The 14,836-nt window shown below is 51.4% G+C and overlaps 2 protein-coding genes across 7 annotated transcripts in view; one reads left to right on the top strand and one right to left on the bottom strand.

Annotated features, from left to right (window-relative positions):
- The window catches only part of NHSL2 (NHS like 2), an 82,877-nt gene that overhangs the window by 15,808 nt on the left and 52,233 nt on the right, over positions 1–14,836 (bottom strand). For 2 of the 3 annotated variants that reach the window (XM_073228046.1, XM_073228045.1), the window contains exons 2-4: positions 4,975–5,130; positions 2,094–2,221; positions 1,596–1,791 (exon numbers count right to left, since the gene is read on the bottom strand). In XM_073228046.1, coding sequence (XP_073084147.1) covers positions 1,596–1,791; positions 2,094–2,221; positions 4,975–5,130 — 480 coding nt within the window. The remainder of the gene's footprint in view (positions 1–1,595; positions 1,792–2,093; positions 2,222–4,974; positions 5,131–14,836) is intronic. The other variant, XM_073228047.1, reaches the window with a different exon arrangement.
- Positions 5,136–9,866, top strand: RTL5 (retrotransposon Gag like 5). Of its 4 annotated transcripts, none has more exons than XM_037002754.2 (2): positions 5,136–7,801; positions 9,281–9,866. In XM_037002754.2, exon 1 carries the CDS (start codon positions 5,537–5,539, stop codon positions 7,211–7,213), a length of 1,677 nt encoding a protein of 558 aa, XP_036858649.2. In that variant the 5' UTR covers positions 5,136–5,536; the 3' UTR covers positions 7,214–7,801; positions 9,281–9,866. The 4 variants fall into 4 exon arrangements, with proteins under 4 accessions (XP_036858649.2, XP_036858647.2, XP_036858648.2 ...); XM_037002752.2 differs by having other exon boundaries at positions 9,067–9,866; XM_037002753.2 differs by having other exon boundaries at positions 5,136–8,826.

Raw genomic sequence — 14,836 nt, 5'->3', positions numbered from 1 at the left:
GAAGTACTGTATTTTCAACCTCAGTTACATATTGAAATCAACTGAGCAGCTTTGGAAATACCTGGACCCCACCCCAGAGCATTGAAATCTCAGGTAGAAGTAATTTATTGAGCTCTTCAGGCAATTAGTTCTTCAAATGTATAGCCTGGGGTGAGAGCCACTGGTATAGAGAGATGGGTTGAGACTAGCTGTGGCCTGATGGTAATCTTTTCCCAGAGAAAGCCTTTATGTGGGCTGGTGAGGACACTGTCTCCAAAAAGCTGCCCCATAGCCCCCCTACCATTTAGGAAGCAGCCGGATAGTCTGTCCTCCAGTCACCTGATCACATATCCTCACAGTTTGTTCTCTGTGACTGAGATCTATTTCTCTTAAAGCTGTAGGTCAGTCTTTGCTGTGTGGACTTGCTGGGGAAGGGGTGGGGTGAGGAATGCTGCTCCCCCACTGTTTCTCATTCAACAGCTGGCTAACCAAACCCCCACCCCCAGCCCCATGGCTGCAGCTGTCCCATTTACCACATGCTCCCACCACCCAAGCCAGTGGCTCCGTGGACAAACTGAGGGCCAGACTCATGGAGAGTAAGACAGAAGTGTGAAAACAGAGTGCCTGCCATCACTGTGAATCTCTCCTCTCAGCTCATTCATCTTGGTACACCTCCCTAGGCCCCAGGCTCTATTTCCTGCTTCTGATTTCCTGGGATGACACCAATGGCACCGGATGACCACATATCCAGGGAGCATTACCACATGTGGCCAGAACTGTCCTCATCATTATCATCCACTTTTCCAGCATACCACAGGCTGGCGCTGACTCACAAGGGACCTCTGGTCCCTCTGGCTTCTGAGTCCCGATTTGATTAGGTCGCTGGCCCTGTCTCCTTCTGAAATGACTGACCCTTCTCCTCTTCCAGTTATAGCCCGTGGAGTGTGGAGCATCAGTTAATAACAGGCATGGTGGAGAGTGCTACATGTCCCCAAAGTCACAACCAGCTGAGCTGCAAACATCATTTTCCCTGCTTTCAAGGTAGCACTGGTCCTCCTTTGCTGTTTTTTGTGTTTTTGTGGGTTTTTTTCTTTGCCTTGGTCCCTTTCTAGTCCCTCCTTGAACACATGCCACACAGTTGAAGAGGCTCAGTTCACTAGAAGACCGAGTGTCTCCTTAAAGTGCCACAAGACCCTTGGTCTATACCTTGCGTATATTCCTCCCTTTCACCAGCAGCACTCTGAACCTACTCTTGCCCTCCAACTCCTATCTGTGTTCTCCAAACCCAGCTTCTGGCACAAGGAGTCATCTTTCCTGAAAGCAAACATAACTCACATTGTTTCTACACGCAAGTTCATAATGTCGTAGAGTGTGCTGTTAAGAGAACCTTGTTTGCTATCCAACACCCTCGGTTAAGGTGGCAGTGCCAGCAGAGCGTGAAGGTGGAGCAGCCAGAGCCCCCGCCTCTGCATGACCTTGACAGCACATGACCTTGACAGCACAGGTGAGCCTGTAGCAAAGAAAGCCTTGCTCCGTCCCCCAGCACCCAGTGCAATTAGAAAGGATGGCCTGCAGTTGGCGTGGAGGGAAGCAGAGGTGGTACTAAGCAACTCTACCAGAGATGTTGATGGGCACAAGGTCAGAGTGCGTGGAGCAAGCCTGAAGCCACCGCTTCTCCTCTAGGATAGGCAGAGGGTAGGGGCTGTTCCAGGCAGCTTGCTTGTCGGCTGCGGTTAACAGGCTCAGGGGGGTCTCAGGGGCCCTCACACCCTGGGTGGTAGTCTCCTCCTCACTCAGCTGCCGTTTTGTAGGCTGTTGGGAAAGAAGGGGACGGGAAGGGTGTGTTTCCTCCTGGAGATGAGCCGTGCCCACAGGATGGTTGTCTAGGCAGGATGGTTGGGGCTTCATCTGGGAGGCAGGAAAGCATGGACTCTGCCAGGCCAGACACCTGCTGAGCAGGGCCCATCTCAGTGGGGCCTCAAGGTAGCTCTGCTGGTAAGCAGAGGTGAACAGCAGCTTCCAGTGGGTAATGTAAGCAGCTTGAGGTCCCCTGTCACTGCGTACAGGGTGAGCTCTGCATGCTGGCCCTCCCAGGTGGGGGACAGGCAACTCACCATCAATACAAACTCCAGATGCCTGGCAGACTGGGGTCTTGGGCTGGGACTGGGCTCAGGGGCCTCATCAGCAGAGTGGAAGGTCTGCCCCAGATGTCTGGCCTCCGAGTACTGTTCCTCATATTCTTCTGAAAAACAGCACAGTGGATACACACTCTAGGGGTCCACAGTCAGGCGCCTGGCTGGGGAAGGACCATGAGCTGGGGCTCCTGCTCTAACTGCCAGCCTCACTTGCACTGTTTCTGTAGAATATTTCCTGGCTTCTGACCCTCTGGATTCGGAAATGGAAAACTGCCTACTTCTGGGGACTATAAGGGCCAAGGATAAAAGAGAGTCAATAAATTCAAGCTGCACCAGTTCTGGGACCATGCCCTTGTCTCAATAGCCCCTACCTTACATGCTCAACAGAGAGAAGAGGCTCAGGATGCAGTCATCTCTTGCCACTTCAGCTGCAAGGTCCTGTCTTTGAAACCCTGTGGCTCTTCAGGCTTTCTGCAGCCTTACTGGGGAGATGGCCTGTGTGACCATTGAGTGCCAAGAACTCTTACTTGAGCCTTTGAGGGCCTGTTTCCCTGCAGGGTGATGGGGAGGCTATGGTGAAGGAGCGGGGAGGCAGAGGTAGTGATACAGAAGGAAGGAGAAGTTCGGGGGCATCATCAGGGAATAAGAAGGCTGCATAAGATTTGAATGGGCTTCAGTTAAGAGAGGAATTTGATGCGTAAATGAGGGAAGTGGGAACAAAGAACCAACAGGCACGGCTTTATGCACATTTGGAAAAAGACTTTGGGAATCATAGAAACTTGGAGTCAGGAGGGGCCTCAAAGGTTTTCGGGTCCAACATCCCCATTTTGGGTTCAGATTGCCTCCTCAGCAGACCTTCCAGGTGCTTCTTCAGCTTTTGCTCACACCTGCAGAGAAGGGGAGCAGCCTTTCTCCCAAGGCAGCCCATTCCATCCAAGAATGGTTGGGGCTGGCAGGCGTGCCAGGAAAGTTCTTTCTTCTTATGAGGGGAAATCTGCCTCCCTCTAGGTTTCCACCCACCACTACTAATTCTGCAAATGGTGGCAACAGAGTACACTGACTCTCCTTTTTCTGCACAGTAGCTCCTCTCTTATGTGAACACAAGGCTCATGGTGTCCCTGTGAATCATGCTTCCATAAGGTTACCACTGCCCTGATAGGGATGTGGGGGTTATGGCTGTAGTCCAGTTGTATGGCCCTTCTGCAGTTTTCTATTTTCTGTAAGAGTTAACCATCATTGGTATGGATAAACGGGAGCTGGTCAGGCCTCTTTGTACATTTAGTTCCCTCAACAAATGTCTGCTGAGCATCTCTTGGGGATCCAGCCCTGTGCCACTACCCAAGAGTAGTAAGAGATGAGAAACTTTACACTGAGAAGTTCAGTCTTGTTAGGTGAATGAACTGTATACCCAGGACTAGCATGTGAATGAGTAAATGACAGAGAAAGCAGTTCAAAACAATGCAACTCCTCTTGAACTGGGTATGATGCAAAGTGCAAAACCCACCTTAAAAGTTTTTTTATGGGTGAGGTAAGAAGAGAACTTTGAGGAAAGTGTAAGAACTGGAGTGAGGACGAAGGAGGAAGAGGTAATAGCCCTGGAAAATGGGCCTGAATGGGACAGTGAGAGCCTGGAAGATGTAGGGACCTTACAACCAGCACTGAGGTTTTATTTATATAACTTTATTGAGATGTAACAGGCCAGTGAATTTTGAGACATGCATGCATGCCCCTGGTGACCCTCCACCCAGATACTGAAGCACCCAGGAGTCTCCCATAGCACTGAGTTTTCATCCCTTTGCCACTTACATTGGATAAATTCCTCTGGTCAGTGTGTATGTTTTCCATATTGTAAGGTCCTATCAGGGACCACATTGTTTTTCTTTTATATTAACTTTAATACCATGCCTAGATCAGCCTGTATTCCAGAGGACCTGCACTGGGAGTTGATGCTGCATCCTATCAGAGTCTTTCCAACTGCAAGATACTCTTGCTAAGCAGTTTGCATACGCCCCATTTAAATTCTCACAAAAAGGTGCCATGTGAGGAATTGGAATCCCCATTTTTAAAGATGACTGATTAAGCTGAAGCTCAGATAGGGTGGGCAATCTGCATAACATAACACAGCTAGTTAGGTGTGGGATTCTAGTTAAGAGTCTAGCTCTGTCTCATTTCAAAGTCTGGGTTTTCTCACTCTGCCTGTTGCACGCAGTTTGACTGCTCAGGCCCTATGACAGGGCTGTTTCTCCAGATAAGCAAAGGATGGACCCAGCTTGGCATGCAACATGCTCATCAGTGTATTTCAAGGACCCTCGGCTGGGAATTGGGGATGGGGCAAACTGTGGGTGCTGTGTATTGGGCTTACTTTGGTGAGGCAGTAGTCACCCAGGGGACATGTGGACAAGGCTGTGGCAGAAGCAGAGTGAGTGAAGCCCTCAGTGAGAGACCCTGCAGATGTCTTCTTTGTCTTTGGGTGCCAGGATTCCAAAGGCATGGGGGAAGGTCTGACAGACAAGGTCTGAAGGGTATGCGGGCTCACACTGGGGAGACTCTCATCCAGCTCTCTTTGACCATGGCTTGACTCATCGCCCTGCCTCAGCCTCTGTCCTTTTTTCCCCCAAGGACTACTTAACTGAAAAAAAAGGTGGGGGTGGGGGTGGGCGCTAAGCAGCCATAGCAACAGAGCCTTCTAGAATCACTACTCTGGAAGGTGAAAGGTGAAAGGTGGACAACGCATGTTTTGTTTCTCGGTAGGTTTTTAACAGTTCTCTCGCCATCCCTGCGCTCTTTCTTCTCCACCTCCCTTCTGCCACTGCTCACGTAGCCGGTGGGCTCCGGCTGCAGCCCCCCGCCCTCTCAATACCTTGCAACAGGCTCTGGAGATTGAGCTGCGCCTCGCGAAGCAGCTCCTCTACACTCGGGGGCCTGCCCGAGGAGAGGAACACGTTCACTGGCTGTCGCCATGACGACCTCGAGTGGGCAGTCGCTGTCGCATTTTCCCGACTCGAGTTAGCTGCAGCTAGGGAAGGAGAGAGGTAGTGAGAGGCGCGGGCGAGGAGGGCGGTGCACGGCGGCCAGTAAGCACCCGCCGTTCCCCGCCACCCGCCCCGCCGGGGGCGGGGAGCGGGCCCAGGCTGCACTTAAAGGGCGGCTGCTCGGCAGCCGCAAGATTTTTCCTCGACAGATCCTGCCGCAGTCCGCTTCCTTCCGCCCGCCACCGCCAGCCCGCGTCCTCCGCCGGTGCCTCCCGGTTCCCGCCGCCGCCCTCTCCGATCTCCGGGACAAGGTAACGCGCCCCAGGCCGAGCCTCCGGGTCCTCGGTGCTCGCCCTAGTGGGTGTTGCTCGGCCTCTCCCGCGCACCGCCCCGGCCCCTCGCTCCCTGCCCCCACCCCCGCCCGCAGCTCCGGCGCCCGATCTCAGCCAGATGTCCGAGGCGGCCGGAAATCTCAATAGCCTCCGCATGGCAAACGTGGCCCTAAGAGAAGAATTAAACGCCCTGCGCGGGGAAAACGCCAATTTGGGCCTTCAGCTTGGAAGGGCCCTGGCCGAGGTGAATTCCCTGCGGGGCAATGTCTCGAGCTATATCCGCTGGCCGGTACCGGTGGTGCCGGTCCTTGCCGAGGAGAACTTTGAGTTCCCGCTCAATGAGATCGACGCAGTTCCTGAGGGAGATCTGCCCTTATTGTGCTGGCCTCCCCCACGCGCCGAGCCCGAGTATGCCCCCGACGAACTGCTGATTAGCGTGATCCAGGATTGTGGCACCTCCGACGGGTCAGCCGACCCTCCCCCGCTGCCCATGCCGCCCGCGCCGGCGCTGCCCTCCACCGCGTCCAAGGAGCTGCCCCAGCAGCCGCCTCTGCCGCCCCTGGAGCGGCCTGCCATAGGGCCCTTTACCGGCGACCCAGTGTACCTGGCCGAATTCCTGATGCAGCTAGAGACCTTCATAGCTGACCACGAGGATCATTTTCCCGGGGGCGCTGATCGGGTGGCCTTTCTGATCACCTTTTTCACTGGTGTGGCCAAGGACTGGGCGGTCTCGGTCACCCGGGAAGGAAGCCCCCTGCATGCCAACTTCCCACGCTTCCTGGATGAAATCCGGAAGAAATTCCGAGGCCCCATTCCCAGAAGTGTGGCCAGAAGGGCCATCCGCAAGCTCAAGCAGGGAGACTGTACCCTTGGCAGCTATGCAGATGCTTTTCAGTTCCTGGCCCAATTCTTGTCTTGGGATGACTGCCGCCTTCAAAACCAATTCCTTAAAGGCCTGTCAGAATTCTTCCACAAGGAGCTCTTATGGTCAACTGAAATGGCCGACCTGGATGAGCTGATTCTTGAATGTGTGGAGATAGAAAGAAAAGTGCGCGTACCCAAGCCGATGCCGCTCCCTGGGGTTCGCAATGTCTTTTTCCCTTTTGCGGCGGACCCTAACATCATTGACAGTGATGAAGATGATGAGTACTTAAGTGGGGAAGATGAAGAGGCACGCAGGGTCCGGCTTTATGACAAGGACCAGCGGAGGCGTGTGAGAGCTGTTCAGCGAGAGGAGAAGGAGGAGGATGAGAGGAGGAAGAAGAGGGAGGAAGAGATGAGGAAAAAGCAGAAGATGAAACAGAAGGACAATGACGAGGAGGATGAAGAGGAGGAAGAGGAGATGAGGAAGAAAAATGAAGAGGAAGAGGAGAACAAGGATGAGGAAGAAGATGAAGAGGAGGATGGGGCCCAGGAACCAGAGCAGGAGCCAGAGCCGGAGCCAGAGCAGGAGCAAGAGTCAGAGGATGAGACCCAAGATGACAATCTAGATGAGATCATGGAGATGGAGCCCACCGTTGCCCATGCTTCATCCCAGACTACTGGCTACTATCATGAAAATTTCCTAGATATATCTCCTCCCATAATACAGCCCAGCAGACGGAGGAACCAGAACCAAGTCCCACTTCTGGAGGGCCTTCCAGGTACCAATTCACCATTCTACAGTTCGCCACCGCTGATACGCCGCGCAGGTCGCCTGGGGCAACGGCAAATTCGAAGACGGCCCCCGGTGCTCTTCTGCCTCACTCCCAGACAGGGGGGCCACCGGGCTGCACGCGGCCGAATTCGTGTGTGAGCACTGGAGTGAGATGGCCACCCAGAACACACCCTTCCACTGCATCCCCTGCCCCTGCTATTGCTGCCACACCTGCCCCGTTTGCTGACCAGTCCTTAGGGGAGTGCCAGACCTGCAGAACCTGAAGAAGACCTGTAGAACCTCAGAACATCTTGCAACCACGACCAGAGAGTGACATGTGCCCGACCAAGGCCGCCTGGGAAAGGAAAGCGATCAACAAAAGCTGCCCTGTTGGCATACACTCTGCTCAGGCTTGCCACACACTGGAGAGCAGATTTCTGGGCCTGTTCCTGTTAATGAACTGGTCACCCTTTTGTAACCCCTCTAGTTGTTCCTAATCCTCACTTCTGCGTTTATTAGCCCTGTGTTCTATGGTTGTGTCCTCTGACTGGCTCACCAGGACTTTACCCAATGCCTCTCTGAGCTGCCCCAGTGAATGAAAGGGCAGGCCACACCAAACTCCTAAAGCCACCGAAGCCCCTTACACAGAGAACAAAATGGTATCAAGAAATGTGCCTAGAAGCCTGTACTTGCTTCAAGCTACACCTCCAGCAGAAGGGCCCGGAAGAGGCTCCTACATCTAGTCCAGTGAGTATGTAGAAAGCCACATTTCAAATTGACAGCTTGGCTGAGATTTGTCCTTGACTGGGCAAGGTGGTTCCACCTTCCCACAGACTTCTGTATCGGGGACCTTGGACCAGCTTGCCAAATCTGGGGCCCTCTCTGACCACACTGCCTCCTGGGGCATCGCCAATGGACGGAGCCCAATGTCACAGGCTCTACCGCTTTCCTAGATGTTGCCTAAAGGGTAGACAGTTGGGTGGGGGAGGAGGAGGAGGAAGAAGCAGCAGCAAGAATTCAGTTTGACATTATACGGAATGACTCCTCCTGAGGGACGGTGTTCTCCTCCCCATGCCAGGCCTTAGACTGCAGCCCTCAGCCAAAGGTCTTTGCAGGAGACTCGCCATCCATGGGTTCCAGAAGCCTAATTGGCTTTGCTTTCCCAGACTGCCAAAGAAAGAAGGGCCCAAGGCCTGTTCTTTAACTTTCATTTAAAGGATTCCCTAGTTCTGAGAGGAGGGAGGAAGGTTCTCTCTACAGAGACTGTACCCACTGCAGCCTTGCAGCCAAGATGTCCTCATGTCTCTCACATGGGGGCCAAGCCATGGCCTGGTGCTGGGCCTTGGTTAGATGGTGAGGCTTGAGAGGGTGATTGCCTCCTAGGACTCCTGGGACTCGGGGTATCTAGTACCTTATAAAGAGTCCCGCTGCTTGCCTTGGGTCCAGACAACACTGCTTCTGCAGTGAAATACGTACTATGTCATCCTGGCCACAGAAAGCCAGCCAAATCCACTGCTGGCCTGAGCTGCCCTTGACACTGAGCTTCCCGCACAGTGCCTGGTGGCTGGGCAGGTGCAGCCAAAGTGTCTGTGGCCAGAGGGAAGAAAACAGTAAATTCAACCTCTGTTCCTCACTGAGTCTGACAGATAACCTCAGCCCAGCCTTAGGATTTTGAGCCTGGAGGTAAGAGGAAGGAGCTGGAGGAAGAGGAGTCACAGAGACACCCAGTCCCCTGGCTGGTTTCTCGTGAGGTCTTTATTCATCACTGGGAGGTAAGAGACCCTTTTCTTTATCACACATTGCTCAGCCTGGGGGTCACTGGGGCTGGGTACCTGTAACCTGTTGCTACCTTTTAAAAAGCAAGCCCCCACCTTCCACAGAGAAAAGTAATACATAACTTTATAGAAAACTTGGAAAAGAGAGAAAATATGAAGACAAAAAAAACCCAAACATTCAGAATCCCCTGACACAGATGCAAGAACTGTTAACACTTTGCTGCCTTTTTTTCATAGTGTTTCCTTGTGGCGTCTTTTCAAAGCTGAGATCATCCTGTGAACTCTTGATCAGCACCATTTAAAATGGCTGCCACCTATGCAGTCGTGCGTAACTAAATAAGTTACTGAAGCGTTCTTCTAATTTGCTGGACATTGCAATTGCCTAGTTTTCCCCATCCCTGCCAGGTCAGGCGTGAACAACCCTGTAAAGAAAATTTTGTTTGTTTTTAAGCTATATCCTCAGGAGAGAGTTCCAGAAGGGGAACTACTGTTCAAGGCTGTGGACCCTGTTTGCTGATGTTCAACATGCTGGCCCTGCTGCCCATGTCCCTGCCAGAGAAGTGCAAAGGACAGGTGCCTTGCACCCCCACCTCCAGGGACCCCTCAGCAGGACAGCTGCCCATTCCCATGGTGCTTCTCACCCTGAGCCCTTGTAGCCTCAGCTGGGGAAAGAGTAGATAAGCAGTGAGCTGTTTTCTGGCCCTATGGTGGCAAGGGGGCTTGGGCTTCCTTTTGACCCTCTTCCCCACTTTCCCAGATCTTTAATATTTGTTATGATGTAACAGCCACGAGAGCTGTAAGAGGAACTATGGGCTTTGGGTGCCTGCTTGGGTTGAAAGAGGGGTGGGGGATGGGGGAAGAAATGCATGCAGGGGTTTGAAGGCAGCCCAAGGATTCCCAGAGACTCGGGAGGAAACCCATTTGAATTAAATGTGTCATTGTTATTGTGATATTGTTGCCTTACTGTGTTGTGAAGATAAGAAATTGTTGTGTATGCTAAAGCTTTCTCCTCAATAAAAATATAAAGGGTGTGTAAAGCCTGTGTCTGTCTGGGTTATTGAGCAAGCATAGATGGGTAACAGTAGGCATCAGTTATTTTCCAGGCACCTTGCCTGAGTCAGCCCTATCCTGAAGCTTTGCAATTCTGGGGCTTAAGGGGGAGCCACGTAGGGTCCTCCAAATTTGTGGATGGCAGAAAATGCTGAGAGGGAAGTGGAGGGACTACGCATCTTGAAAGACAGCATTTATTCTCCATTTAACACACGCACGCACGCACGCGCGCACACACACACACACACACCCGCGACAGGGAAGTCCTTGTTGACACTAGGTGGTGCAATGGGACCCTAGAGTGCTAGAGGGCCCTTCTACTTGTTGACACTAGGTGGTGCAATGGGACCCTAGTGAGCTGCCTGGTGAAGATTTTTTGACATCCCCAGGGCAGTCCACACAGAGACCCTCCCAGCACGATTTCATTGCTCCTTGAAAACTGCGGGGTCAGAAAAAACTGAATCCCATTCTGGGATTTGCTCAAATTCCCCACCCGTGAACTGGAAACCTTTTTCCTGGGACTATGGGTGGGAACACGTATTGAGTGTGCTGTGCTAGGCACTTGATAGCCATTCTCCCATTTCATCTTACCCTCATCTTACAGATGAGGAAACTGAGGCTCAGAAGTCACTGGCCCACAGCTTACAGATAAGTGGCTCTTCCACAGCCCCATGGCTGCCTTGTAGTCAGCTCCAGGGACACTTTGCCCCTCTCTGCCCCTAGTGTCTGGACCCCATCTGTCTCCTAAGTCTGCTTTGTCCTGCCCACACTGCCCTCCACCCTCTGCTCGCTTCCAAGAGTGCTATGAGAACAAAGCCTGGTTTCAGAGGCACACTTGCTTTGTCCCTTTCAGGGGAATGGAGGGAGAGGAAGGAAAGCAGTGTGCTTCTGACCATGTGCCAGGCACTTTCACCAACAGCATCTCATTTTATTCCCATAACAGCTCAGTAAGGCAGGAAGACCTAAATCAGTGATATTAGGCTCCATTGGGGACTCAGGTCTTGGTGACTCCCAAATCCAAACTCTCTTAGCTCTACTACACCATGCTGCTTTCCAGAAAAGCCCCCCAGTGAGCTCAAGCCTCAGCCTGCCTGGATTTGGGGTCATCGCCAAAGCAACCAGGTGTGCATCAGGTACACCATCCCTGGGGTGGTCTGGGAGAACTAGCCAGGGGGCAAGTCTGCCCTGCAGGGAAGGGCCTGCAGAACAAGGCAGGCTGGTGGCACTGCTGAGGTTATGGCAATGAGTATGTATGAGTATGTGGCTGACTGCCCCTTCTGGGGAGGGACAGGGCTGAGGGGCTGTATGCTGCATTCATGAGCACTTGGGCTCCTGTTTTGCTTCAGGGGCTCAGAGAAGGTCTCCAGCACCCCTGGAGTTTCTCATGCCATCACAGGTGGGAATAGGTGAGCCCAGACTGTGTCATGGCCTATCAGAGCAGGTGGGAGAAAGTAAGAAGCAAAGGGTGAGCTTTTCTCCAACCCTGTAGCCAAAAGCCCTGTAAGTATAGGGAAGAGAGCCCTGGATTCCATCCAGTCCAGCCCTGCTATTGACTCAATTTGGGACCTTGTGTGAGTCTCATTCCTGCTCTTTCCACAGCTTCCTCATCCCTCTAGTCACTGTGAAGTCCCTGAGGCCCAGCACACGTCTGGGTGCACAGCAGGATCTCAACCCTAGTTTTGGTATCTAAATGAAGAAGGGAATGAATAGATGGGCAGCTGGATGGAAACCTAAAGGCACCCTGCTAAGGGCATCTGCAGTTGGCATGAAGCTTGGGGGACTTGAGGACCTCCTCCAAAATGGAATCGGGAGCCCCCAAATCTCCCCAACCTGGAAGGATGTGCTCAAATGGCCTTTACTAGGTTTTACACGTGTGATTGTGAAATCAGTTTCAGAAAACCAACTGCAGAAGCCTGAGTAGGGGGAGATGTGGCTCTGAAGAAATCTGCGAAAAAACCATCTGAGAACTGATTTGATGAGGGGTCAGGATGAATCAGCAGACTGCAGTGGCTGCCATAGATGCTAATGCCTTCCTGGGCTGCTGCGACAGAGCGGGATGGGGTCCTGGCTGCCCAATGGCAGGTGACCAGATTACACCTCTCAGAAGCCCTGCACATTCCGGAGGCAAGGAAATATTGTAATACAATATTTGGAATACAATACAAGGAAGGAAGAAGAAAGGAACGAGTGGGGGCAGTAAAAGGGTGAGAAGTATGGTGAGAATCATATAAACCCTGTTCCTGAGGGATGAAGGCAGAGAAAATTTTGCCTGTGATGTGGGCCCCACTATTCCCCTTAGTCAATCTGTGTGGAAACTAGCAGCTCAAGGTCACTTGCTCCATTTGTGGAGTTTGTGAACTCCAGCAGTTTGACATCCAGAGCTCTTCACCTCCACCCTCCATTCACACCCACACTGATGGAATCAGCATCTCCAGAAATTTCTATTTCTAAAAATTAGCTTCCTAGGCAATTGTAATGCCCAGCCCAGCCCAGCTCAGTGCTGAAAATAGCCTTGGAGACTAACTAGCCCAAGTGACATTTAAACAGCCAGTTTGGTTCAAAGCCTTTCCCATAGAGCTCCCTGGAGCAGGAATCAGACTGGAGATCCCAGAACAGCACCATTGTAAGTGATCAAGAAATATCTGTGCAGTGATCCCCCAGCAGGTTCCATGGTCTGGTGAGAGCACCCTCCTCCTGGACACTTGCTCAGAATGCATGAAGCTTGGAGGACTATCCCTCCTGAGAGGCAGGTGCCATAGGATGGGGGAGAAGTCTGGCTTTGAGAAACCAGGTCCATTGCAGCCTCAGCTTTTACCCTTGACTGCCTGAACTGACTCAAGTGGGGCCTTGGCCCCAATCAGGGGTAATGACAGGCATTAACAAGGCAAAAGGCTATCCCCAAATTGATGGGGCGGGGGCTCCACCTCCAGCTAGCACTTCCTGCATCCTGCCCAGACTAGGAAAACTCTGCAGGCCAATTCCCTCCAGGGATTCAACAGACACACAAACACAAAGCCTAGGGTTCTTGGTTGCCCTGGTAACGGTGGGACTTACTTGGAGGAAACCAGTCTATGAAAGGCTTAGGAGGGTGGATATTTCCTTTGACAGAGGGCAGGCTCTGACCTGCTCCTGGCGTCCCCTCTCCCCTTCCTGCCTGCCACACATACAGATAGAGCTGGGGCCTCTCACCTCAGCAACTCTCCTGGGGTAGGAATACCAGAAAGTAGGAGCCCTGGCTTTTTATTGTGCTCTTGCTGTGGGCTGTTACTATGAGAAAGAGGCTAAGATGGAAGGTGTTAGTGTGTGAATTCATGGTAATTGTCCTGCGGCCCAAGGAAGCCTTGCCACCTAGGACCCATATACAACCAAACTTATGGAGGGCAAGTGTCCCCTGCAATTGCAGTCCTACCTCTTCCTCACCACTTATGATGGAGATATGAGCAAGAGAAAATATCCATCAGTTCCAGGCTCTTCTCATCTCTCACCTGAACTACTAAAGGAGCCTCTCTCCTGGTCTAGACAGCCTTTAGCCTCTACTACTTCTCATCAAGCCACCTTCTGCAAGCTTGCAGGATGGGGGCAGCCGTGGTCCTTTGAACACACCAGTCTGGTCCTATTGCTCCTTTACAAAAACCCTCCCTTCAGTGGCTCTCCTTCCTCTGACCCCACTGCTCTGTGAGGCTTGACTTCTACCTGGGAGCAGAGGCTGGTTCATGACTCCAAATGAGTTTGTTGCTGCAAGGCTGCTGTTCAGTGTGAGAACATGCACTTAGCCCCTTTGCAGGTGGGGCTTCTTTGGCAGTAGTGGCCTTTGGGAGGAGCACTGGCCTCCTAAGATCTGACTGAAGGCTGAAGGGAATGGAAGTGGAGCTGGGAGCAACTCCCTACACATCAAGTTGGAGGCATAGGCAGTAGGAGCAAGTTGGTGAAGAGAAAGCAGGAGCTTGTAGAACTGGTTGTTCATTCCCAAATGAGCACTTTGCTGGTGGTCTCCATCTCTTTGGGAGCATCACTCGCTCCCAGTGGTGTGGTGAAGAGTGATTTCCACTGGGATTGACAGTCACATAGACCTGGCTTTGAACCCTAGCTCTGCCACTTCCTTGTTGTGTCCCTTTTTGTGTTCATTTTTACCTCCCTAAGTCCCCGTTTCCTTTTTCTAAAAATAGAGACAATAATAGTATATATTAGTGAGATAATTGATGTGAAACAATAACAACAATAAAAATAGCTTATACTTACTAGCTCTTACTGTTTGTTGGGCACTAAGTGCTTTACAGATATTAACTCATTGAGTCATCCATTATAACAAGCCTATAAACTACGTAGTGTTATTATTCCCCATTGGCATGGAAAGTTTAACTTGGCCAGTGCCATGGGACTAGCGACTAGCATGCAAGTGCTTTTGAACTCTCCAGTAAAATAGGGAATGTTCTGTGGATCACAAATGAGTCCAGTGGAACAGGAGTGTGCCAAGATCAAGGACAGGGCCCTTAATTTCTTTTAGCTCACAGATTCCTCTAGCAGTTTGTTGAAACCTCTGGACCCCTTCTCAGAATAATGTTTTCAGGTCCATAAAAGAAAATACACAAAATTGCAAAGGAAACCAATCATACTGAAGTAGTTATAAAATATTTTAAAGAAATTGTGATCTAGTTATATGATTACTTACATAATGCATTAACTCATAAGGTTTAATGGCAAATCTATAGATAAGAGTTTTAAAGTGATGGTGAACATAAGCAACTTTTTTGAGATACAACTATAATGTGATATGAAAACATTTGTGATTTCTATTGGGGATAAAGTCACAGATACTGCTAATACTATTATGGCTTGTTGCCTACATTCCTACTTCAAGGAAATGCTAAATTTCTGTTAGAGATTAGTGGAAAAAAGATCAAATGATTTTCCCATCTAAGTTCAGAGACCCCCTAAATTTTCTCCACACACCTCTTGG

This window comes from Manis javanica, chromosome X (genome assembly GCF_040802235.1).
Source record: "Manis javanica isolate MJ-LG chromosome X, MJ_LKY, whole genome shotgun sequence".
Classification (NCBI taxonomy): domain Eukaryota; kingdom Metazoa; phylum Chordata; class Mammalia; order Pholidota; family Manidae; genus Manis; species Manis javanica.
This window is presented reverse-complemented; position numbering and strand designations above follow the sequence as displayed.

Coding starts and splice junctions, on each gene's coding strand:
- RTL5 (XM_037002754.2), top strand. CDS start 5,537: ATGTCCGAGGCGGCCGGAAATCTCAATAGCCTCCGCATGGCAAACGTG.